Raw genomic sequence first — 27,350 nt, 5'->3', positions numbered from 1 at the left:
GAAATTTCACTGCCAAAAAAAAAAAAATCCTTCCTTCAATTTCAAAATACAATGCAAGCACACAGGTTGCGGACACTAAATAAATGGGTCACTCTCAACAAACAAAAACCCACAGTGCAGTGGCACATCTGCATCGTAAACTCTCCAAATAAATCCCACAGATCCTCCTTCAGTTTACTGATGCCGGTTCACTAATGACTCGGATTTGCCTCATGGACAGGTAATGAGGCCATCCATAATTTAAGTCCTTTGGCAATAGAAGAACCAGTGAGACAGATGGCAATTAAAGTTGGAGGGTTATGTTGTTGTTTAGCTGATCTGTATTAATAGAGAAAAGGGGCACAAACAGATCAGTTGGGGTTGAATGTGTTCACAATGTGGGGAGTAGTAGGATGTCCTTCCTGTATGAGTAAACATGTGTGCTACACTGTTTAATTTTAATGTCCAAATGAATCAACCTGTACTTTTGTTCTGAAATGAAAAGGGGAAGCAGTGATGTTGGCCCTATATATATATATATATATAACTTTCATTCTGCAGTCGCTCTTTTCCAAACCCACTTTTGCTTTTTTCATGGTAAACAATCAGCAAATCTAAAAAAAATCCTTTATTAATTGTCCATGTAAAAATACTGAATGTATGTCCCAGCAATAAGCTGTCTGACAGCTTTTGCAGAGAAATAATTTATGATGCCAATACATCTTCATTTATTTTGCGCCATTTACAACAAACGAAAGATAGTAAAGTCAAAATATAAAACAACACTTAAATGTAGTATGATTAATGTAAGGATGCCTTCATATGGACTTTTTTTTTTACACAATTACACAATAGTCAAAAAAAAAATTAGTTTGACATTAAAACTAAAATATGTACATTATTGCAAATGTGCACCGACTCGTGAAATATTTATGCAGCCATGATGCGCATGTGCATTCGAAGCATTATTTGCTGTCTGCGTGAAGATTTTTTTTCAAAAAGTTCCACCCGGGGAACTATTATTGCGTTCGCGGTGGCTCCAACCACCATCGTGTTTTAAACCGACTCCCAAAATGCAACAAAGTATTTATTTCCGCTTGAAAACATTTCTCATGTTAGCCTTGGCCTCACAACACCAACAGAAGTGGGATGAAAACTTCAACTTGATGAAACAAACCTTCAGACCTCAACTCTCTGAAAGTCTCTGCTGCTCCCTCAATGCTGCTGCAGGTTTTATGTTCATGTTCGAGAGGTAACTAACTGCACGGGAGAAGCGGCACTGAGCTCTGGACACTGATGAAGAGAGTCATCCAACCCCCCAGTGAGGAATGCACTTTCGAACTTTTCCAAAGTCTTTAGGCTGTTATGTTCAACTTGGTCACCACAGTGAACTTGCACAGTGTCCAGTACCTTGAAGAACCCTGCCCTGGAGTGATCCACGTCTTCCATGTTGCACTTCAATGGAGTCGATACAATTTGTAGAGCCATCCAATGCTGCGGGTTTCTCAAAGTGCGAGGCATCACTTTTCATTTAGTTTTTTCCTGAAAAGACCTCACACAGTCTACTCTAGTCTGCATACCAAACACAGTCTCACAGTGAACAACTGGGGTATTAAAGCTTTTACTTTTAGGAAAGAGGCAACACCTGTTCACTGCATTTACCAGTGGATACACCTTTTTTTTTTTAGATTCTCAGGATTGTAATTGAATGAGTCAATGGGCTCTGAGTACACACAATATATTTTAGGGACTAAACACCTGATTATACTTGTAAACTAATCAAAACTAAAATTTCCGTTTTGCTGACAGACAAAGTATTGACAAGTAACATCTCTCGTTCAAAGTGGTTGAGTGGTTGTTATTAATCTCTTGATTGACCGTTTAAAAGGCCTTTTTGGTGAGATGTTTAATCAGGAAGCCTTTAACTTGGGTGTCCAATTTACGGCCAGAAGTGGACAACAACGTCCAATCCGGTCCACAAGATGAAATTTTCCAACATGTCAGAATGCATGACATTAGCTGCAATGTATTAATTTGACCACCAGGGGCACACAGTTGTATAACTTATCTTCTTTCAACTTTAGTGTGTATTGTGTAATGAGTCAGTTCAGGGAATGGAATAGTAAACAAATGTAGAAATGTGTCGACATTAAAGACAAGTTCTAGAATTTGGCAAGTTATTCTGACTATAATATGAATGAGCTGCATTTTGTAGTTCCAGCTATATGTGACCAAATGTTTTGTCGACACCAGTCTGTCTTTATACCAAAGACAATAAACTTCCATCCAGAAGCTTGTAATTGTTGCTGTAGCAGTTTCTCGGGGACATCTTGCCTATTGAAGTGATTTGTGCACAATATAACCGATGGATATCGTTGAATACCACACTGTGTTCCTGTTTAAAAGCACAAACATTGATACTAACAAGAGACTCAACTTCTTCTGAATGGAAGAAGCAGAAATGCTCTGATAGCTGAGTTAAGACCACAGGCTAATATGACAGGCTAATATCTTTTTTTTTATGCATGAAACTCCACTCGTGTCCTAAAATCTCAGTCACGCATGTACTTGAGAAAAAACATTACGCTTTCAAATATATATTAAATACTGAATATTTCAGGAGCTATTAGCTAATGTTGGACCGTGTCACTGTGATTTAACTGCACTTCAGTATGGTCGGCTGCATGTTGCTGGCCTGCAGATAGTCTTCCTATAGGTCTTGTTAGCTTCCTGGCCATCATTTCATTTGGACTTGGATAAATATTGACATATTTATTTCATCCAACAGGTTGGATTGTGGTTGGTTGGTTGATCTCAACATACCAACATTTTTTAAGTAAAAATTGTCACGTGGATAAAATCTAATAATGAAGTTATAAATCAATATTGACATGCACAAGAAGTTGTTTTTTAATTCTATAAGCAATCAAGCAACGGAGATCTGAATAAAACTTTAAATTGCCTTTACTCATGGAACCTGTTTTACTGCATGAGAAGTCTTGACATGATTTTGATTGATCGGTCACATTTACCCATTGGCGACCATGCTAGCTGCGATCACATCACCTGTCACTATTCAGCAATGGCCAATCACTAACGTAGTCTGGAAACTTTAACGGCGTAAACCTCCCGTCAATTAACAAAAACATTGCCATGCTTTGTAGTTATTGTTCATTTTCCCGTCCCACAGCTGCACACGGACATGGACCATGGAGACAGTGGGGTGAAGTACACTCTGTCAGGAGAAGGAGCCGGGTCTATCTTCACCATTGATGAAATTACAGGAGATATACATGCACTGGTGGGACTCGACAGGTCAGTATGCACACTAATGCAGCAGCAATGCCTGAAGTGAATCTCTTCTGGAGAGATTATAGGTATCAGATGCACGGATGCATCAGCTTTGGGAACAAAGGGTCTAACTGTAACACCATTACGTTTGTCAAGAAAGTGCCAGTAACTGATGAATTTGTAATAGTGTCACAATTATTAAAGCTTCAGTGAGCTTGCCATTACCTTTTTCCATTTATGAAAATAGCTACAGTGCTGCTATAGTCTGTCATCGTGCTCAGTCATCAGGTATACTTAGCATTAAACGGCCGTTTCACTCCTGGATGTCTCCTGAGAGCAAAATGAAAGACGCCACACTGGAAGTCACGTTAGTATTAGCCTATATTCACATTGTATTTTGAAATCAACAGTCAGTCTTCAACCATTGCATCTGTTACACTTATACTTTTAAACTATAGATTATTCCTGCAGTTACATGAACACACAACACCTCTCTGCTTTCTCTCAGTAGAGGTTGCAATTATGGATACTAACCCTTCTTCCTCCTTTGTTAGGGTGAATTTCTCTTCAAAAACATAAATGCCACAGTGGCTAAGGCACTGTTCATGTTTCACGTTTATGATGAGTTATTTTTCGTGTAATCACATCCACTCCTGTCGTAGGCTGCAATTCAGCTTGCGTTTTCCATTTGAAATCTGCACACAGCAAACTTCATGTTGTGACTTTATGTTTATTACATTCGTGTTGTACAGTGTGGCTTTAAATACGTTTGTGTATGCTTGTGTATATACGTATGTATGTTTCACACCTCAAATGTCTTCTCTGGGATATTAAAGTTCATCTTGATGTGGTCTTAAGCTGGTTTAGATTCATAAAAGCTTCTAAAAAAAAAAGTCTAGTTTTGTTTGTTACTGGCTTTTATCTTTCTAAAGGATTAATGAGTGGAAAATATTTCCTTAATTTCTGCTTGCTTGATTAACTTGATGGACTTTGATCTTATTCTTCTTGTTTTGAGAAGCATCAAGGACTCCCTGTTTTTGTTTTTCGCAGGGAAGAGAAGTCCTACTACACCTTGAAGGCCCAAGCTGTCGACATTCAGACAGGCGTCCCACTGGAGCCGGAGTCAGAGTTCATCATCAAGGTACAGGACATCAACGACAACGAGCCACGATTCCTTGATGGACCGTACAGTGCCAGCGTTCCAGAGATGTCCCCAACAGGTGAAACTTCCAAATGCTGAGATTCATTAAAAAAAACAAAAAAAAACGACTTAGTATTCCAAGAATTAGGCACTGCCTTATAACAGTGGAGTCATAAACATTGACCTCTTAACAGATTTCTCAGGAATAGCAGACATAACACAACACTCAGACCCGAGCTGAGATATCGGTGATGCTGACATAAAAGATGGCAAAGTAGCATTAGCCTCAATGTCATGCTGTCAGGGTGAGTTTGTAAAAACATGCATTATGCAGCAGCTATAAGAGAATGTTCACTGTATTTTGCATCTGAAGGTTTCACTAAATTTGGCTTTATGTTGAGATTGTAGTCATTTTCAGTTGTAATTGTTTGTTTTTTCTGAAAATATAGGCATTTTCCTCATGGTCATGCTGTGTCTCACGAAAGAAAAACTTTAAAGTTTAAATTTAAAGGCTTTTTCAGTACTATATTACTCGTCCAGCCCACTCAAGATGAGATCGGACTGTATGTGGCTCCTGAACTGAAGTGCGTTTGACATCCCTGAAATATAATAAATACAAATAAATAACCATAACTGATGAGTGTTTAGATCATGGATCAATGTCTTCAGCTTGTTATGCAATAAAGAAATCCACTTTTACTAACTTTTTGAAAGCATGTTTTCAGATATTAATGCCAATCAATTAGACCATAGAAGTATCACAAAATAAAACAAAACGAAGATTAAAACTTGAATAGCTCAATCATCAAAACTTTATACATTATAAAATTGAATGATTGCCTCAGGATCTTCACCCAATTGAACTTATCTCATTTACTGTGAGATAAAGGAAGTTCACCCATGTTACTGCTGGTTTTTTCCCCAACTTTCTATCTTTTCATCGTGTCGTGGTTAAAAGAAGTAAGGAGCCCGTTTTGAGAATAAGTGTACTAATGTAAATATGCATATATTTATGTTCAAATGTTGGGCATAAAATTTAATTATTAAATTATTTATTACAATTACAATACAATTAAATGTATTTCTGAGTGAAACAGTCTAATGGAATCATGAATGAATGAACAAAGTGACAGTAACAAACCAAAACATCAAACTAAGGTAAAGTTTCATTCAAGTTAAAGATATTAAAGATATTTTTATGTATTTTGCAGTAATCTAAGACTCTCAGTGGGGCGTCAGGTTCTGATCACGATGGCTCAAGGCAGCACCTCCAGATGTTTTTTTCTCTCCTTTGGGTATCAACTAAAAAAGAAACACCAAAGGATGCTTCTATGAATACTTACAAGCCTGGTGCAAGATTATGTAGTGACTCCTAAAGTCTCAAAATCTTTAGGTGCCATTTAGCTGGTACACTCATGAAATAATGCTTCTCTACTCTGTCCTCGAGCCTGTGAGCATCATGTGAAGCTGAGAAGGTATAAGATGCAGATTCATGATCAAGCTGCAGCTTTTTGTCATGTTATTTTGAGTTTAAAGGTGTGGAGTTTTTTTTAAATGTGCTCAAGTGAAAATATTGTTACGTAGTAATATATAGGGATCCAGAAATTTCTTGGATATGTTTACACAACATTGGATTCGGTTGAAAACAGAAAACCTTTGTTGTGTTTTGGGCGTCTGTTTACATGACAACAGAGCTTGGAGCCACTTTGAAAACTGCTCCCATAGTGGACCTTTTTTCAAAATACTCTGACTGGGGATTAGGATTACTATTGCAACAATACATTATCAGCAGGGTAAAAGTAACCTGTCTTCACCATGGTCTAATCCCAGCTCACATTCCCTATAAGTGGGTGAACAATCCAACGCTTGGTGAATTCTGTTTCACAATGATAGGAAGAGCCGACAAGGATCAAAAAGCGACGACGCTATAATTGGGGGCAAACGCAACTTTTTGGAAAATCTCGGGCTCTGCCTTTGTGTAGACAGCAGAAATGCTGCTACTGCACATAGTTGTTCTGGGCATGTACAAGTCCTCACAATATCTTTTTCAAAATGTCGCCGTGTAAATGGTGTATATGGATATCCGTTTCAAAACATTGCTTTGTATATGGACATTGGTTTCAAAACATTTGTGTAAATGGAGCAGTGAAATACTTGGAGTGAAACGTAATTCAGCAGTGTGTAATTGTTCTGTCACCTTGTTTACATCATCAGATGCAATGAAACATAACCTACTGAGATTAGAAGTAAATGAATCCTTGTAAACAGCACTACCTGTGACCTTGAACACATTTCTTTACATCAGGCAGAGAGCCATTTGTGCAACACTGAACGTAAATCAATAGAGAACATGATAAAGTGAATGTGAGTGGAAGCAGCAGATTTTTTTTCCCCCGACTTGATCCATGTGTGCAGTCATGTGGTTGACTGGCTTTGATAGATTGGTCACACAGAGTCAGGTGACTGAGCCTCACGTCAATGTCTCTCCATCAGAGCAATATAAATTTTTTCAAAACAACTTACTCAAGTAAACATAGTAAACTATCCTTCCTGAACTTCAAACTGCTCCCATTGCACAGATTGAGCGCTGTAATACCTTGGTTTAAGGGCAGTGGTGGCCTTGATGTTAGAGAGGTGGACGTGGGATCATAAGTTTGAAGTTTCGGTCACCACTGTGAGTCCCATCATCCATTAAACCATCCATCTTCTCGCCAGCTTATCCAGTTAGTGGGATACACGCTGGACAGGCCATAATGTAGCCGCACCTCAACACCCTAGAAATGGAATGGAAAAGGGGAAAAGGAATTTCCGCAAGGGGATTAACAATGTTTGATTCATTTAGTTAGTTCAGTATTAAATAAAGTTGACTTGACTTGATGTATGCATAGATGTTCTAGGGTTTTTATTAGTCTGGTTGGGAATAATCAGAAAATAATTTATCTTGTCAAGGGAACAGCCAGTGGTGAAGCCACATGCATTAAAGGAGCAAGATCTTCTGAAATATGTGACCAAGTCCAGTTGACCTGATTTAAAATCACTGAACTGTTTACGCTATGAAAAAGAGAGCTTTGCCAAGGCTCAAGGGTACAAAGATTACTACCTTGAAACACTGGCTGGTCTTTTTTATCCCAAACCATCCATCTATTTGTCTAAAAAACATATACGTATCTGGAGGAACGATGAATTCCTAGTGAATGTTAGCTTCAGGACTGACTTTTCCTTTTCCTTACTCAGCAACGGAGAAACAAAGCGCACACAGCTGGCTTGTGACTTGATTTATATGCTATTAAGTGCAGTGGAAGCAGAACATTTACTGGCACTTGATATCTCTTGCGTTGCATTTCAGTCTGCGCTAATCTGTAACTTCTTACTATGTTGTAGGATCAATGTGCTGTCCGGTTTGTGGCCGAAGTAAAACTGACCTGCAATCCAAACACACTCATTCACTAAGCCTGTTTTCATTGTGTTGGTTGGGAAGTTTCACTTTGCAGTCTGCTCTGGCATGCTAACATGTAGCAGTGGCACCTGCGCTGGCACCACCACGCACACTTTACTAAGCCATACTTAGTGGCCCATCTGTCTGCTAAATACCATTACTGAGAGGTAATTTAACAGTCAAGGTCTTTAGGCTTTAAGCTCTTAATGCTGCAGTTTGGGCCCAAAGTACTTTGTGAAAGCAGAGGCTTGACTCGAGCAAATACAGAAATGGCACAGCAGATTAACAAACTGCATACATTCATGCGATAATGCAGGGTTTTGAAAAAGATGCGTTTTTGTCCCCCTGGGTCTGAGCATTTTCAAAAGGTTCCATTTTCAGTCACCGAGCACCGTTGTGTATGTAAATGTACACCCAAAACACAAAAAAGCACCTAAATATAATTCAGCATCTTGGATTACTATGTGATTTTGCAGGATGATTGTTTTTGCAGTTTTTGAAAATACTGTTATTTTTGTTTGTATCTATATTTTAAGCCACACATTTGCCTCAATGGTAATTATGTAGCATTGCCAAATATTCCAATGCTCAGCAAGATGATTAACATTTTGCCATTCATTTTGCCCCAACAAACTGAAAAGAACTTTTCTGAAAATGTCTTAAATTCCTGTCTTTTTTCATGGTTTCACTTCTCCAGGAACCTATGTAACCCAGGTGGCTGCTACCGATGCGGATGACCCCACGTACGGCAACAGCGCCCGCATCGTGTACAGCATCTTACAGGGCCAGCCCTACTTCTCTGTGGACCCCAAGACCGGTGAGTTCACACTGCAACTTTTCAACAAGAGGACATTCTTTCCCAACCAAGAATTATTCATACATTGGGATTAAAAGAGGAATGACTTTTTCATGAACCCACATCACACGCTCCCAGGTGCATTCACTCCCCATTAGGGAGCGTAAAATCCGCCCGGTCATGACTCAGCGAGGGGTTTGGTCCTGCTCTACACCTGCATAATAAAAAAAGCCCCACACATTCACACACGGATGTTCGGCCCTTTGATAGACATCTCAGCTGACAGGTAATTACTCTGAGCACGGAGTGCCATGTTTAATTTTCACGCCGAGGAACAGAGCACCTCACAATCCCGCCTCTGTGAATGAGGACTGATAAGATTGAAAGTCTTGAAACAGCGGGTTGGGTTTTACCAGGAGAAAAAATGCAAACTCGCACAAGTTTGGGGCTCTTCAGTAAGTACAGTAACTCTCTTCACGTTTTGTGACCATCAGGAGTCACTGAAGCAACAAGAAAACCATTATAACCTTTGCGTTGTGTTAATATTTCGAAGTACAAGCTATTTTAAGGTGGTCAGACATGAATTTGAGCCGTGGTTCATCGATAGGAAATAGTTCCTTTAAGATGCAGCATCATTCTGTACACATAGGTCAGCGTACAGAAGACATCAAATTTTAAGTTATGGCTCAGTTTGTCAATCATTAAATGGTTTTCAGCATTTTTCAAGAGTCTATACAGGACCTAGTAAATGTGTTTATTAACATCCAATAAAGACTATTTAAGCTTTGTGGCAAGATGATAAAAAGTTATTAACAATTTACTCCTTCTCAACGTCTGAAAGGCTTAGCTTCTCTGAGGAATTATTTGTTGAATTGCGCCATGTAAGACATACAATTAAAACTACAACACCCATATGATTATAATGGATTCAGCGAAAGCTCTGATTCCAAAACATACCTTTCATGAAAACCTGTGTATAAACCTGATCTGGCACTTTGAGGATTCAGAGAGACCTGGACTTCTTTCTGTAACCAGTCCCGGAGTATTTAGCTGTCGTACACTGGTTTTGTTTGTAAGAATGCCTGCCGTGTACTCTCCATGTTTATCATGCACAGTTTACCATGTTATCTAACTCTTTTCAGAAGCGAAGGATGGCTTTTGAAAGTGTCAGAACTCCTCATCGTATCATTAAGGGTCACCCAGCCAGCCTTCAAAGATTTATAAATAGAGATACTCTGAGACAGCTCACAAAGACACTCTCCATCAATCCAGCCAATTAGAAGCATCAGGTTTTGAACCGTTCTACACAACCTTGTTTATCAATGATAAAATATTCAAAATGCAACATTTACTGCTCAGACCTTTTAATTTTTGGCTTGTTTCCAAAAAAACCCTCTGTTTTTAGAACTCAACCCACCATGGTAAGAATGAAAAAAACTCACATCAGGATGTATGTTGCTAATGGTTATGATTTTAGTATAGTTACAAAGACAATGTCAATGGTATAATACAATTACACCATTTGGTTGATTTACCAACCTACAAATTCTGATGTGACAGACTTCAGTGGTAAATGTTACTAGTGGAATTATACAACCTGAGATGCTCGAGGTCTTGTGTAACTCTTTGTGATACCTGTCAAACATTTTCTCAGCCTGGTTTTCAATTTGGCACAGTGCTGAAAGAGGCCACTTTTATGAAATGATACAATTGTGCTCAGTGTTTAGATAGATGGCACATGTCAAAAGCAGCTTCCTACACTTGCTTGCCATTTTTCATAGTGCATTCTGGTGTTATTTCCTCCCAAAGTAAACAATAAACACACTTCAGTTAGATGGACGTGCTCATCATAGACGTGTTTTGTAGAAAGGGGCGTGCATTGACATCATGGCCAGTCTGTGGCAACAACTGCCTGCACTATCCCCAGTTTCCTAATGATTTTATTCAAGCAAATGCAACAGATGGGCCTTATGTTCAACACCCCATCTAAATATGTCCACTCCCTCAGAGAGTACCATAACAAAATGCTCACTTACAGATTATCAGTGAGACTTTCAGGAGGACGCAACCCTTTTTTCTTCCATGCACCCTGATGAATAACCACTTTCTCAAAGTGTTTCACTGTAGCAGCACCAGGCAATCGGAGACCACCGTTCGAGAGATTCCCAACACGTCATAGCAGTCTCTGTGGGACTGAAGTTGTGTGGCCGCTATTGATATTATTGATCAAATTTCAAGAGTCTCTCCTGCCATACAGCCCCCATGTAGCCACTGGAAAGCGACAAGGAAGGTGGCCCCATTGGGGCACTCCCAACATGTTGTTATTGTTAAGTGCCTTAGAGTATAAATGGGTTCCAACATTTTGTCCATGTCGGCTGTTTGTTGGGGCCCCCTTCCAGCTCATGGCTCAAGGCAATTACATCCCTTTTCACATTTAGCTGAAAAGTACATGCAAAGACCTGGTTTACTTTCACATTTAAAAGCATCTTTTTTTTATGTGAAACCTCCAATATGGTGCGTAAACACGTAGATAATCTAGGTTACATAAGCGCCACAGCATATTAAAAGCAGATGCTCAACAACAAAAAAAGTATCATCTTGAATCTGCAGCTAAATTAAAAGCTTCTCAGCTCCTTTCAGGTGTAAGTCTCTTTTGATCATGAATCTTGGGTCACCAGCTGTCACAAACCTGTTTATTTCACACCGCATAAAGCTCGGATCAAAGTCTCTCAGCTATGACGTTTATTTGCTTCTGTCGCAACCGTGTAGATTTTGTTTAGCCCCCCCCCCCTTTCTCTCACACTGACCCAGTTTGCTGCAGGAAGAGAACAGCACTGCTGTATAATGGATTGCTTTACTTAACCAGCTTTGCAAGTGTGGCAGTAGCAGTTACATAAAGGAAATCACCTCCACACTCGCGTTGCTTTATCAGGGGGTGGATGCTGCTGAGGGACACCTTTCAAGCTGTTATAGTGAAATATGCAACAGCCTTCCAACTTCTGTCAATCTGTTTTAAATCTTATTTTATTTTTGTCAAAGCCCCAGCATTATTTTTTTCATGCTGCTCACACATCTGGCAAATTTAACAAATCACATTGTTGTGAGTAAAATGTATTCTCAAGGTATATAAAAAAAGATTTTATAAAATACATTAAGGGAAATGGTAGTACATATAGTACATTCTTTTTCTTAATTTTTTTTTCTTCGATTTCATTTTTGTCAAGTCATAACTGAATGCAAGGGAACTTAAAAGTGTAAAAGAGGCCTGACTGCAGTGCTTTTTTTTCTACCATCCGTGGTATTCACTTTATGATAATGTATATCTATTGGTCAACCATCACTGTTACTTTCATATTCCATTTAAACTCTATAATCACAAACTAGCCAATCAAATCATCGTTTGAGCCACACACAAAAACCTAAAGACTTATTGAACACAACTGTCGCGCTAAAGTGGGTCGAAGTGGCTGTTCTCTGCAGGCAAATTGCACTGCGAGCCTCGATCAGGAGGAAGGTAATTAGCTGCTCTGCTGCAAAATCACCTTCATAATGGAACCATTGTGGTTCCATTATGAAGGTGATTTTGCGGAACTTTTTTTTTTTTCATTTCACTCCCAGAACAACTCAAATATGACTCTTACAAAACAAAAGCAACAAATGTGTATTAGTCACCATAGCAGAAAGTCCCCCTTTTTTAAAGGGGTATTACTGTAAACATCAAGATGTGGTTCCAAAAGTAATTGATCAGATCAGAAACAATTTTAGTTTGGCTTAAAATGTCACTATGTAGTTATAATACACACATCCATCCATTACTCTGGGATTTAGGTTCATCGTGGAAAAAGATCCCATTTTATTAATTGTATTTCTATAATATCCTAATACATATTTCATATACTGACATGGTGTATTCTATGTATCTAGGAAGATATAATGCAAACCGTAATTTTACCCTTTGACGGCGGTAACTGCAAAGTGTTAATTCTACTTTAATCTCTACATTAAGTTCAGTCCAGACTAAAAGCTGCTAAAAGAGCAGCAGGGGGCATTCAGACCTAATCTATCAGGTAAAGTACTGGCATATGCAAGTCCAATTACTGAGATGAGAAACTTTTGTGTTGTTCTTCAAATGGATGGGAGAGATTTATCAGTTCACCCTTCAGCATCTCTTCCAAATCCTTCTTTGCTCAGGTGTCATAAGGACGGCTCTGGCTAACATGGACCGTGAGGTGAAAGAGGAGTACCAGGTTCTTCTCCAGGCCAAGGACATGGGAGGTCAGCTGGGGGGGCTGGCCTCCACAACCACCATCAACATCACCCTCAGTGACGTCAACGACAATCCTCCTCGCTTTGCCAAGAGTAAGTAGTCCTCAACAATGACGCCTGATGAGTTGTTTGCCATTTGTGATGTGAAATGAAAAACAAATTTCTTGGTTTTCCTATTAAATTCATTCAATAAATAATGGTCTTTTCCTTCTCACAGGTATTTTCCATCTTCGGATACCTGAGGCGGCATCAGTGGGTTCAGCTGTGGGTCGGATTCGGGCCCACGACCTGGATGCGGGCAGCAACGCATGGGTGGATTACGCCATTGTTCCAGGAGATGAGGGCAACATGTTTGACATCATTTCTCATGACCAAAGCCAAGAGGGGGTGGTCCTCTTGAAAAAGGTAAAGTCACTTCATTTTAGCTACCAAACAAAACTCAGGTTATTTATTCAAGGTTCCTGTCTTAGGCTACGTTCACACTGCAGCTCTTGATGCTCAATCCCGATTTGTTTATGCGTGACCATTCACATTACATTGTAAACGCCACCTCTATTAGACTGCCGTGTAAACCTGATCGGGCCAGATTGTTTAATTTGCCATTGTTGGGCTTTAGTATGCTTTGTCATAATACTTCAAATTGTAGAAAATTCTTCAGATTGCTCACATGTGCAGAATTATTTGCAGATACACACAACCTGTTGATACATTTATATATATATATATTTTTTTTTTCCTTCCACCTCCATGCTAGAAATCAGTTACCAGTGCAATGGGAAACAATGTCATATGTAGCGTATTGCAGTCAATATTGTATTCACATCCACATGTGCTCGTCTGAGCTCTTTGTTTCTTTGAGAGTTTCTCTAAAAAGGCACCTTCATTCTGACCTAGTTGACCTAGTTTCGCTTGAGAATGAGAGCCAATGTGGACAGACTGACTTGTTGAATGTTGTTGAGCATGGTGTTTTTTTGTCTTGGATGATGTGGCTTTGAATTTCTTGTAATCCGATTGCATTATTTTTATTTGGCCATGAACTCCTCTACCAGCTCTACCTCTAGCTGTAACTCTTCCTGTGCTCACCGATGGCCTTTTTTTGGTGGTTTTTTTACAGCGCTTACTTCCTGACTAAAGTAGTAACGATTAAACAATGAGGTGTTTGGCCAGGTGCCATAAATATTGTCTCGTAGCTCATGTGGTCTCATTTTAAATGTCAGTATTTTCAAATGGCAAACTTGGGAGTTTATGTCAGATTGTTGTGTTTTATGCAGAGAACCGTGATCAGTACATGTTTAAAAAGTGCCATTTTCAATTGTAAAGCGTGTGTAAAGCAGAAAATGTGTTTGGAGTTTTGGAGACTTGAGAAGAGGTTTTGCTCTGTGTGTCTCAGTTTAAATAATTGTGTTTGGCATGTCATTTTAGTGTGTTAGTAAATGGAAAAAAAATGTAATAGAGCACCATTCAAACGCAAGGCGATTCAAAGGGCTTTACAAAGAAATGAAAGAAATACATAGACGCTTTACAAAAAGATAAACGAAATCTATTAATAAAAGGAAAACATTAAATCTTTAAAATAAATATATTAAGCCAGGTACTGAAGCCCACTATCACTTCAAAAATGAATCTGCAATTAGTTTGAAGGAGCAATTTTCAAGTCAGTCACCATTTAAACGAGAGTTGTGGAGATCAGAAACAGCATAAAAAGCTGAATAAATAAAGTAAGAGTTTCATTAAGAAAAAGTCGTGATTTACAGGTGAGGAGCGTAGGAACTAAAAGCTGCTTCACTTTGTTTGCTTCTAGGAACCCTAAGTAACCATGTTCTTTCTTTCTTATTCTACAAGTAAATCTGAGGTGTATTTAGGCCCGAGACCATTCATAACTTCATAGACCTGAAGTCAATCCTTTGCCCGTGCAGAGATTTGAGCTCAGGTGTAATGTGCTCCACCCTCTTTGTGTTGGTGAGGACTTTGGCTGCCACATTTCTGTTAATGAGACCTGTAAACACATCGTTAAAACCTACTGAAAATAAATGTATGAATAACATCCAATGAATATTGTTGGATTGGCTACTTCAATTCTTCGTAATTCTATTCAAGGTTATTATAGCACTAATTTACCCTCTCGATATAGAAATGTGTTTGACACCTCGAAAGCAAAGTATAATGTTTGTTCTCATATACATTTTAAAATTGCTCGAGCCATATGTAGCAACTTGAAATGTAATGTCAAGCTGCTTTCCATTAATAATAGTTTGTCATCACTCCACAAAGAAGATGGGAAACTTGGCATCGATTCAAATTATTTTCTCTGAAACAGTTTTCTCCAAACGTAAAAGACAGATATTGACTCTGGTTTTGACTCATATTGTTGTACAAAATGTTACGACCAGAACTTGTGTCCCACTGATGTAAATTTGCTGTAAGATCATTGAAATGTGGAGCCCTGACAGCATGAATATTTTGTAGTGTTGCTTCGAGTAATTTCCATGGTAAATTTTACACACTGTGCCTTTGAAAGGTGAGTTTTCTGCTGAGAGCAGCAAGTTCCTGATATATATATTTTTTTTAAATAAAGAAGGAAGTGGTATTCTCTGTTCTCACTCACCATATCACACACTTAATCTGGGTGTAACACATGATGGGATCTCACCAAAGGCACATTTTGCAAACAGCAGCATCTCTCCAGTCTAATGACGAGCCGTCCGTGATCTGAGTGTGGGAGGATTGTGCTGATCTGGCCGCGATCCCAATCATTCTGCCTCTTAACCTAACACTGAACCAAAGCTATTAGATGGATAGCACTTTACACACACACACACATACTACCTCGCACATACACACACAACAGTTTTCATTTTGCTTTGTCAGCAGCTGGATTCCCGTGGTCACAAAGGCTCTGTGGTACATGGTGGTTGGTTTGGTGGGATGCGAGTGGAAGACGAAACAAAGGAGGCGAGGGTGGAGACGATGACTGGAGAACTGAGAAGCCGTCGACACATTCCCCTGGTGGATCTTTACATTCAAGCCAGGCTGATTGAAATGCCTTCAAAAGGTTTTAACGAGAAACTAGCTCTTCAAGAAGAAGTCATGTTAGGACGGGAGTAAACTTAAATTTTGTTAAAAGGCTCCGACGAAAGGGATTTCGCCCCGTATCGCGTTCACATGCACGCCGACAGAGAAACACACACTCGAGCACACAGCGGCACATGTCACATCACATCAAGCGGTTGATCATCAGACAGCCGTGCAGGCTTTCATTCGAGACCGTCCTCTAAGTCTGAAAAGACTTGACAGCCACTTTCACAGCACGGAGAGCGACGCCTCTTCTTTTAGAAATGAGATAAGCCACAAATCCGTGGCTCTCGGTGCCGACAATGTTTTTTTCTTTCATTCCATTGTTCTAAAACAAAGAGGCAGTTGTAGAGCTGTGTGGAGAAGTTGACTTTTCATTACAAAACATTTTACCAAACTCATCTTCAGAACACTGAACTGCATACGCTGTCCGAGGGACGAATGGAGCTGCAGCTAATGTGAAGTTATTCTGTTAGAGTGATTTCAGATTTTAAAAAAACATCACGTCAACTCTGCAAAACTTAAACATCAACATTTTAACAAACCAACATGTATCTGGATAGTTATGAAGAGAGCTATAACCTGACTAAATCTCATTCTGTGTTCTCATTCTGTGAGCATCAGATGACCATGGATGAAAACACAGCAAACCAATAAACATTCTGCCTCAGGCCTGCTGCCAAACAGAGGCATAAAACCAGAGTTTACTGCACACCACACACGTGGAGTGAATATACTGCTGTATGTTAAATATCGTTGTCAGGTTCTGTGTACTTTGGGAGATTGCTCATTTGTGCTGACATGAGGATACCACTGGAAAAAGTGCTGAGCAGGTCTGGAGACATCAGCTTCAACTTCACCCATAACCAACATAAGGTAATGAATTAAGTGATGTGAAAGAGGTTAAATAAAAGCAGAAAACTGGACTTCCAGACTTCCCACACATATTGCTTTATTCATTCAATCTAAGTGGACCATGCATGGGTGAAGGCATGCTACACCCTCAGTGTGTCCCACACAAGGAAAAGATGCAAATTCCACACAGAAAGGTTCCCAAGTCCAACCTAAACTCGAACCATCATCAGAAAAGTGGAGGCCATCATGTACAAGTGCATGTAGGATCCTGAGTCACATTCTAGTGAATATAATCTCTCCAAAGAAAAATCTCTTCCTAAAGTCTGTTCTAAAAGTAGCCCAACTCAAGTGAGCTGCATCTGATATTTTTAAATGACAATATCTTAAAAATAAAATTATGAAATATGTTTATTATACATCACATTTAGATAGGTTTAGTTAAAATGATAATTTTTTTCTATGGCGCATTGTTTTCATTGTTCTGTTTTTGCTGAGATCGAGAGAAATGAAGTGTTGAATATTGATATTATCTATTTCCCACCTTGTTAAGAAATCCTTAACGTGATCAGTGATTTGACATAGATGAGGATCAATAATAATTATATACAACTAAAGGCAAACTGAGAACACGTGCTAATTCAGAGGAGTGTGTCAAACTGGAAGCACTTTTGTATAACTCAGTATCTATGAAGTAGCTCTGCTCTGTAGAATGTATTTGCTGATCATGACGAATAATAGGTGGTAAGTGTGAGAGAGAGGATGTATTTCATTTTGATTTTGTGCAAGTCTTGAGGTTCAAGGAGCCAGAACAGTGACCTGTCTGCTGTGGGATCCAAACCAGGAAATTCCGGCTTTTCTTCCCGAACCTGCAAGCATTCACTGCCTCCAACTTTTTAAAAACTTGAATCAACGGCAATTCCTTTTTAGATCTTTTTTTTTTTTTTTTAGATGGCAGACTGTGATGTCAAAAAAAAAAAGTTAAATAATGAGCTTAAATTTGACACTTTGTTGAGTTTTCTCCCTGGAGTTTGATTGTCGAAACGCATAACAAAAACCACATCACTTCAGAGGATTCATATTTCTAGTACATTCAGTATAGAAGGTCCCGTGTGTGTGTGTGTGTGTGTGTGTGCACCTGTTCAAGTTGTCAGTCTCAACCCGATATTGGTGATCCTGGGAATTGTAGCATATGAAATTGCTAAAAGAAATTTTAAATAGCAACAGACAAAACAAACCACAAAGGAGATCTCTGATGCGTCTTCCCTCCGGACGTTTTATTTTCGAGGAAGTAAAGTCACAACAGGATTACAGAATGAGGACAAGCAGCATTTTCATGTGCACTGAACTGTTGAGGAACTTGTCATTTTAGAGTTTGTTTATTGTTCAAAAGCAAAATGTTAAGCCGATTCAGAATCATGAGCCCTCTCTGGTTGACATGCTCTGTGTGTGTTTTGCAGACTCCAAATTTTGTATTTATTTTTTTTATGTGGGAATAATTATGAGCAGTGTTTGGGTTTTAGGGGATTGGGAGCGTTTTCATCAGGTTTACATTCTATATTAAAATATGGCTCAAGATGCAAAAGACAAAAGTTGGATGTAATCTTCCCCTTTTGATGAGTGTGGAATCCCAATCAAGAGAAAATGGTATAATTTGTATAACTTAAAAATACTCCAGAGAGAAAAATGGACTCAATCAGAACTAATCAGGAGAAGCAGTAGGAAATGGATGAGACCAGGCCAAGCATAAAGAGACACAATATATCATACTAACACTCAAGACACATACCTTGCTTTGGGAATCACTCAAGAAAAATGGAATTTATGTGACCGTGGCCCCATTTATATGAAGCTTTGTGGGAAAACAGATTGTTTTTGTTTCAGAAAGATTTGGAATCAAACTACACACATGTATGATTGGGAGTCAGGCCACCATTGCTATTGTCCAGCGACTCGCGCATGTGGAGAAGAACTATTTACTATGACCATGGTGCATCAGAACAGAGTCTGATCATTTTCAAGTTCCACCATCCTAGCCGTTTTCAAAATGTTGTGTTTGTATTGGCTTCGAGCACCACTGTTAAAAGTGTCTAAAAGGACACTTAAAACAGAGTATTTTCACTTGAAAACCTTGTTGTGTATAAGAGGCCTTATTTAAAATGATTACAGAATATTGTTAACCAATTATGTACATTGTCATTTACATTGTGAGTTCAATATCTCGAAGTAGTTAAACCAGGTCAACTGAACTTGGTCAAATTTCTAAAAAATAATCAAGTCATTCTTCTATTCCTATGTAACTTAAGTGATGTACTGCATAGATTGACATTTTCTGAATTATTTGATCTGAAGACAGAACCACTTCAAGTAGGCGATTTCATAGGAGTTTCGGTATATCTTTGTTTGACATCTTTCTCAAACTTCAGAAATGAGTGGCAGAACAGCATTTTGGAAACCAGTATGTAGGTACAGCTGGTCGAGCTGTTGGTCTTTCTTTCTCAGTTGAGGTGTCTTGATCTCCCACACAGGGGAAGCCTTGTGTATTTGTTTAAGTGTCCGTCCCTACAGAGACCTCACATGGCTGCAGTCAACATCACAAAATGACAAAAATCAAGGAGGAAAGGAAGGTTGAAACGGGATCAAAACAAAATATAAGGCGCCCCACCAAACTGCTCAACCGTGGCCAACCCTTTATTTTATCATCCAAACCTCATAGAAGAATAATAGCTGCTGCAGAGAATTTCAAAGTGTAGTGAGGAGGCAGGACCCAAATAAAGCTCTGACTCTTCAAGGTTGGGGTGAAACAGATGACACAGACCAGCAGAGGGGCAAACACTGTCCTCTGTGTTTAAAATTGAGAACAGCCTTTTAGGGCTAGAAGCTATTTTTGGTCTATTTGTTAACCATTTTCTTCTAGAGGACAATAGGGAGAGCATGGTGAGAGCCAGGGTGGCTTTGGCCTTCATTTGTAGTCAATCAGGGTCAATTTGTTTAGTTAGGATTAAATCAGGATCAGGATGTAATAGAGCAGACCAATCACAGCCCTTGTAGTCTGTGTCGCGTTGATGCCGAGTTAGAACTCTTTGGAGGTGCACGTTGAGCTACGCAGCACTTCTGCTTTGGCACTACTGTAATTTGCACACTGTGCAATGTCATGTACGGGGCCAGATCAACCCTCTAATGGGCTGGTTTTGGCCCACGGGTCATATGTTTGACACCTCTGATTCAAGAGAACAGTGCAGCCCAGGTTCGAGTTTATTTGGCATAACTGGAGCAAGTGGCACAATGATGGTACTCAGTGATGTCCACAGGGTTTTGTGACTACAGACTCACAGTTACATAAACATTCACAAACAAGCAGGCCAGGAAGAGTTGCGACAACGACTTGCACTTTCATGCAATCCTGCCGTTACTCTATCCTACGATGTCTCTGTTTGGACTGAAGAAGGCTGATCAAACAGTTTTCACAAAGGCTTGATTGATTTTAAGAATCACAAAAGATCTGCCATATTTATCTTTCATAACTCAGGGACAGATTCATAATTCAGACTCTGGTCTTTTTTGTTGAGCAGACAATATTTTGTTATTTATCCAACCTCTCCCCCTTGAGCAAAAGCTTCCTGCTGGAGAAGCGATATTGCTCAGTTCGAAAAGCTATTTTTCGAAATCCCTGCTGCAATGAAAATTGCATTTGTTTTCTCAAACCTGCCTGCTTTTCTAAATGTATCTCAAACAGTATCTAATTTATCGTCGTGTCATAAAACCAGTGAACTGGAGCCGCTGAGGGAAACATTGCAAGGGCCTCTGGGGGTTCAAGGACTTGTAAACACTGCAGTCTAAACCTAACATTTCACAGAAATGAATTTTGTTTTGGGATGTGCATTTTAATAATATGCAGTGTTTTCAGCGCTGATTGTTAATAACAATGCTTTCAGCTAAAATAATTCCTTCCTTTGAAGATCAGAATAGGACCGTGCCGATATTGCATCTGATTTAAACAGATCAGGTTTGTCTGGTCAGGTTGGGACCAGACAGGTCTGGTCCGGACACACAATACTCTCTCTCTCCTTTAGGGCCCTTTTATACTTTTCCCAAAGTTTTTCAGTAGAATAAACTTAAAACTGTTGTTGCATTTTGGATGTCTGTTTACATAACAATGGTGATTAGAATCTCTGATAAGGCAACTTTTACTGCTGTAATTGTTATGTATAGCACTGTTTACTCACAAATAATCTCAGGGGAACAGTATGATGCTTTGTACAAGGGAAAATGTTGCAGGATTATTGTATAAAGGCAGTTTTACAATGATACACAGGGGATCAGTCCAGTTTTGTAGACAAGTGCAACAAATATGGCACTGAGACTTGCTAGAGTATATAGAGATGGGTTGTATGCAGTTTTTCAGGAATTTTCATGCAAAGTTTCCAGGCAGTTTTGGAAAAACACCGGCAAACAGTATACTTTTGACACTTAAAGGAAATTAGCTTTGGAGATATGAAACCACATGCTGTATGCAGTTTTAATGTGGTATCGAAGCAAATGTGCCGCCCTGTCTTTGCAAGTAATTATAGAAAAAGCCACGTCAGTGTTTTGAGGTGAAGAGTGCAAGGAATTTTATCAGGATATACAACATGTACACCCATTTTACATACATAAACCAATGTTGTGCAAGTTTATTTGAAGAGATACACACATTGATGCTTGTCCAGGTTATGCAAGTATTTACACACAAATTTCCAATATAGCATGTCTTTACATTTGAATTTAACTTTCTCTCTAAAACAAAGCCGAAAAGGTTATACTTTCCAAAACAGCCTCTAGATATCTTTCACGACTCTTGGCAGTCAATAATGTGTCCTTTTCTGTTTGTTGAAGGAATACAAATCCAAAAAGTGGTAAATTAATTGGGCTGGGAATAGTCTTATCAAACCTGGCGTTATATTGATGTTAACACGAGACTGAACCATGTCAATTGGTTAAATTACGCTTCAACACACCTTTTATTTTCAATTAGTCTCAAGTAGACCTGAACAGTTATTTTATCAGTGACAATAACAGCAACAGTTCCCCATGCTCTCACCCTTCAGCGTGACTGTCTGGTCTTACCTTACTTCCTCCGAACTTTTCTCCTGTCTGTCGAGATACCAATCAGTTAAATCCTCACTGCCAATCAGCCCCTTTGCCCTCTTGTCACCAACTGAGTGAAGTCCAGGGAGGAGTTATATTGATCTGTAACAGGTTTTCAATCTCCCACCTATTTTCAATCAGGTAGTGTTGGGTACAACAACTCACTTTCTTTTGTAAATAGGCTGTCTGACTTCATATTGAGACACAGACATTCTTCTAATCTAAGAGGATTTGGTGACAGTAATGAGTTCAGAAGGGCACAATGGGAGATATTGAATAAGAGGCAACGGAGGAGTCAGCTTGTGATTTATCCCCATTAACTCAACATCAGTGTTAGTGTATGATTATTAATCAAGTCGGCATGTTCTCTCTGTGCATGTGTGGGATTTCCCAACATGCTATAAGCTTCTTCAGACTGTCCAAAGACATGTTTGAGGTGATCTGGTGTCTATCGATTGTTAGTGGCAGTGAATGAGTGTGTGTTTGTATTTGCCCTGTGATGAATTGGTGACTGGTTCTGGTTATACACTGCCATTCACCCATTATTTGCAGGGTTCCTCTCTCACCCCATGGATTCCCGAGTCAGATAGATATAGAACAAATGATGGTATCTGTTTAGATGTGGAACAGTTTCCAACTTGGCAGGATGTTATGCAGTCACATGGATGCACACATTTCTTTGCATGGATTTATAAAAGAAGCTTATTACCAGTTTGCTGTTGGTTGTTTGTTGATGGGAAACGAGAAAATGTTTCATTCCCACAAGGTCAGGTAGAAGTCGTGGGTGAGCATCATGATGACATTCTGTACATGTGATAGTGTTGCCAAGAGATTACATTTTGTGTGTGTCATTTGATGCTTTTTCGATCAGCATTCGGTTTCTCTCCAGTTGCATTCGGTACAAATCAGTGGAAACACGGTTGTTCAAGTCCGTCCTGCTGCTTGCCGCAGGTAGGAGCTCCGGCAGCCTGGAAAAACTCCAGCAAGATTTACAGCGAGGGGCACACCAGTGGAGTTGGAGAATGAGAATTTCAGTAGCACAACATAAGCTCAGTTTGATTTATATATACATGACTGTGTCTTGGTACATTGTGCAGCTGCATTTCCATATCAAAGTGGCTGTCAACTGCGTCCCTCCCCAAAACCCACTGTGCATTCATAAACAGATAAGCAAGGGAGGGGGGGGGGAATGGAAATCGACCCTCCTCAGTGTCCAAATCAATCAGCAAGCGGAGCTTTCTTCAGGCTGACTGGACATCAATAACAAAATGTGCAGCTTTTGAAGTCTCTACTGTGACAAGTCGGTTACATGGAGATCCAGCTGTGGTTGCTACGCAACAATAAAGCAGGTGACCATGGCATCATGCTGAGGAAAAATGTAAATATTGAACTTTTGGTGGATGGACTGCAGGTGTCCTGAGGTAAATCACAGCATAATTCCACCAGTAACTCATCATTAACTGAAATAATCACAGTGCGAGGGGTCATGTTACCTGTTGTCAGTATCAGAATAGCAGTGCTGTTACTACTTCACTAAACTCCTGCTTGGTGGAAGAGGACAGCCTCGATATTATTGAACTGATTCCGTCGTTATCATAGCGACCTAAAAGATGTAAGTAATGTTGCCATTATCCTGTATTCACAGTAGGAGGATAGAAAGAGGATGCTTATTTCTTCAATTGTTTCAGTCAAAAGATTTCAGCTTTCCTGGGTTAATTAATCAACCGACTGTGAAATAGTTCAGTGCCAATAGAAAAAGGCCATTTTGTTCTGGGGGTGTTTACAAGACAATGGTTATTGGAACCTCAGATACATTTCTGAAAACTGGCTCCATGTCGACGGAGGAAAATCTTTTCTGAAGTGCTGCTTCTGCACCAGCGCACCGCGGCTGTAGTAAATAGTTCTTCTGTACATGTTTGAGTAGATCGACATTCACAATGCTTGCGTCCAAATTGTCATGACTCCCAGTCCATATTCTCCTGGGACTTGGTACTTTTATAGTTCAGAGTTACAGTCATAACATTCCACCTTCATTGTGTACTCCCATCGTTGTTTGTGCGTATCGTTCTCTGTGCACATGTTTGTTGTTTCATTACAAAAACAACCAACAGCACCCACTAGTGGCCAAACATCCTAACTACAGTATTTGCGCCATTTGTGTGGAAAGGCAACACTTTTCTGAAATGAAAAGTTAAAAATTATGCCTCAGAAGTCTTGAGTTGGATTGGATTATGATGCTGGGAAAACCAGCTCAGTTCAGTTTTGTTCGCATTCAGTATAGTGAGAATTGAAGAAATAAAAAGTGTCATGTTAAAAGAGTTTGTATTGGATGCCGTCTTTTGTCCTCCCTCTGTGCCAGTTACAGCACTTTTACCATACTGTGTCTGTGTTTTATTTACCCCCCTGCACTGCCACAAGATGGAATTCATGACTTTTCAAAATATCGCAACGGGGGTTTGAAATTTGCCTCATGAATTTTGTTGAACATTTGAACATACTCCCGAAATTCATACAAGGATTCAGTTTCCACATAATCGTCACAGATTTCTCAAATCTCTCTGTTTATGTTTGCAAGATTGGAAAGTGCCCAAAATAAGGAATTATATTTCAGCCCATCTTGAACCAGCTTCTGCTGGTTTTTTTGTTTGTTTTTTTTTCTAATTCTAATTAATCACATGACAAAAATGTGGAATTTTATCTGGCGCTAATGTTGAGTGAGTGTTTATTCACAGAAATTCCAAACAATGTCTTTCTGGACTCCTAATTTTAATCTGGACAGTCCCCTGGGAAAATTCACTGAGAGAGAATACGAGCCTTATCTTTTAATTGTGACTACCATCTCTCCATATGAGATTGAATTCTCAGTTATGTGACGGCGTCTGTGACAGTTACAAGATCCTTATCTCATGATTGTGTGTTATTACAAAAGCTGCAAGATCCCTGCGTGTCAGCTCCAAAATAATGTGGTGTTTTCAGTAGTGCGACATGTACATGATTTTTATCATATCCCTTTAGAGCATCTATGCCTGTTTCATTTTCCTAATTTCATGGGTTTGATCTAATTAGATCGCTCTAAACTTAGACCAGGATGCAGCGCAGCACACAGAAAAACCAGCTTACACTTGATGAAAAGTGATTATAACGTGGGGGCGGTAGCTCATTTTGGCCTTGGGGGCTGAACAGCTGCTGATTTGGACCACAGTGTGAACTGCATGTGACCACAGTGTGAAACGAATGTGGGAAATGTGTCAGACAAATGCGTACTTACGCTCAAATGTTGTCCTTTATCAATGATCTCATGCAACAGATTAGAAATGGCACTTTAAGTCACTAAGCTGTGTTCGAAAGGCTTCAGTCAGCGCCAGTAGGTGGTCTCTCCTCTATCGGATTATGGTGCCAAGAAAACCAAATCGAGTTGGCTCTGGTTTGTATGTCAAGTTTACAGAGCCATGTTTGAGCCATTATAGTGTTGTGTCGCATTGAAATAATGTGAACACGTGGGCGAGAGAACATTCAGTCTTGATCAGAAAGCGCAATTTAAAAAGCAATTAAATGTCCATTTCTCTAATTGTAGATATAGACTTTACTGACAGAACCAACGTTTCATTTATCAGCTGAATTGTGCTAAAAGAAAAACCAAGCAGATGTATGGGTATTTACTGTTAAGTCAGGCAATATTGTTAAGAGACATTTAAGTCAATATAACTGCAATTTAAGTCAAAATAACTGGAAACTGATGTTCCATTCCATTATATGCAAAGAGAACAACAAAACAAACAATAATGGATTTGGTTTCTTTTTATTTTTCTTTCTTTCATTGGCCAGATTATTAATGCGTCTTCCACTTGTATGTCTCTACAGACTCTCGACTACGAGACCAAGAAATCCTACACTTTCAAGGTGGAGGCGTCCAACGCACAGCTGGACCCCCGATTCCTCCACCTGGGGCCCTTCAAGGACTCAGTGACGGTCAAAGTAAATGTCCTGGATGTGGACGAGCCCCCCGTCTTCACCAAGCCCTCCTACTCCATGGAGGTGTACGAGGACACTCCGCCCGGGAGCATCATTGGTTCGGTGACCGCTCACGACCTGGATGCCAGCAGCAGCGCCGTGAGGTAACTCCACATTTGCTAACCAAAGGGAAAAGACCCGACGGCAAAAATGTTGTTAGGGTAAAGTTGACATGGCTGTACCTTGTTTGTCAAAGTATTTGAAGAAGGTCCAGTTTATATGACATCTCAAGTTACAACGCCTCATTTTTGTTTCAGAAAAGTGTTGTTTCCCCCGTTTAGATGACGATTGAGTCCAAGCATTTTCGAAAAGTTCCTTTCTTTCTGAGGCTCTGTTATTTTGTAAACAGATCCCCAACAATCAATGAAAGTTTTGTGTTTCAACTTGAATTTGTTGTGGTGTAAACAGGCCACCAGGCCCAGTCCACACAGAAAGGGTTTTTTTATTTGTCAGATAGGGCTTCTGTCCACACGAAGCTGGTGATTTTGGAAACGGAAATGGATTTTCAGAGGAGATAAATCTGAAAACTTCACCATCCTTACAGTGCAAACATTGATATCACAGCTTCACCTCTCCCTTACCTGACCAGTGATGACTCCCTCGCCCATCAGTATCTGGACTTTAACTTCCTCATGTGTGTCTTATCTGTTTTGGGTGTATTTTCTGTGGCGGAGTAGAAAACTTTTTGTAAACTTATGGATGAGGTCTAAGTATCCCAGCTATTCTAGAAAGGCATTAAAGGTTAGTAAGAGTCTACTGCAATATGTACTGTCATAAGCATTTGCGTGGTTCTGATTTTGTTATGAACTGTCCAACATATCTTTTAAAAATAGCAGAGTTTGCTGATGTGAATCACATTCTTTCGCTTGAATTTGGAACCAAAATTCCTCTCGTAGTTGTGGCTTGTCTTGAAACTCTCAATTTAGCGTCTGTCAATTAAAAGGCGTGAGGAACTTTTCAGTGATGTTTCACCAGGACTTTGTGCCACATTCAGTGTGATTCAAAGTCATTTGGCTATTTGTGCATTTCCCTGTGTGAGTTTGGACTTATTCCATCCATGTTACACCGGGCTGTTAGAAGATTCCCAAATTAGTGAGACGTAAACCTCATGTGCCAGCATGGTTCTATTTCAACTGTCCTCACAACTTTGTGAGAAAAAGCAACTGAAGCTGTTTGCTGGTTTTAATCAGCTCTCCTGTGACAAGTTTTGTTTGAATTGGGCTGAATAACAAGACTCCATTTACACGACGATGTTTCAAGTGAAAAACGCCATAAACATTAACAATGGAGAATACACGGACAGACAACAAAGTTGGACTGCTATTCCATTGACTGTCAGTGTCAACTATACAACTACCAACATTGTTGTTATTGCCCAA

General features: G+C 39.5%; 1 protein-coding gene across 1 annotated transcript in view; it reads left to right on the top strand.

The window, feature by feature from the left end:
* LOC308135903 (cadherin-12-like) overlaps positions 1-27,350 on the top strand; it is a gene marked incomplete at both ends in the record, with an annotated part of 57,105 nt that overhangs the window by 13,235 nt on the left and 16,520 nt on the right. Inside the window, 6 exons of the mRNA XM_080504056.1 lie at positions 3,170-3,294; positions 4,321-4,490; positions 8,545-8,664; positions 12,835-13,002; positions 13,127-13,314; positions 25,822-26,075. Of these exons, the coding sequence (XP_080360182.1) occupies positions 3,170-3,294; positions 4,321-4,490; positions 8,545-8,664; positions 12,835-13,002; positions 13,127-13,314; positions 25,822-26,075 (1,025 nt within the window). The remainder of the gene's footprint in view (positions 1-3,169; positions 3,295-4,320; positions 4,491-8,544; positions 8,665-12,834; positions 13,003-13,126; positions 13,315-25,821; positions 26,076-27,350) is intronic.

This window comes from Blennius ocellaris (assembly GCF_963422515.1).
Source record: "Blennius ocellaris genome assembly, chromosome: 10".
Taxonomy (NCBI): Eukaryota; Metazoa; Chordata; class Actinopteri; order Blenniiformes; family Blenniidae; genus Blennius; species Blennius ocellaris.
This window is presented reverse-complemented; position numbering and strand designations above follow the sequence as displayed.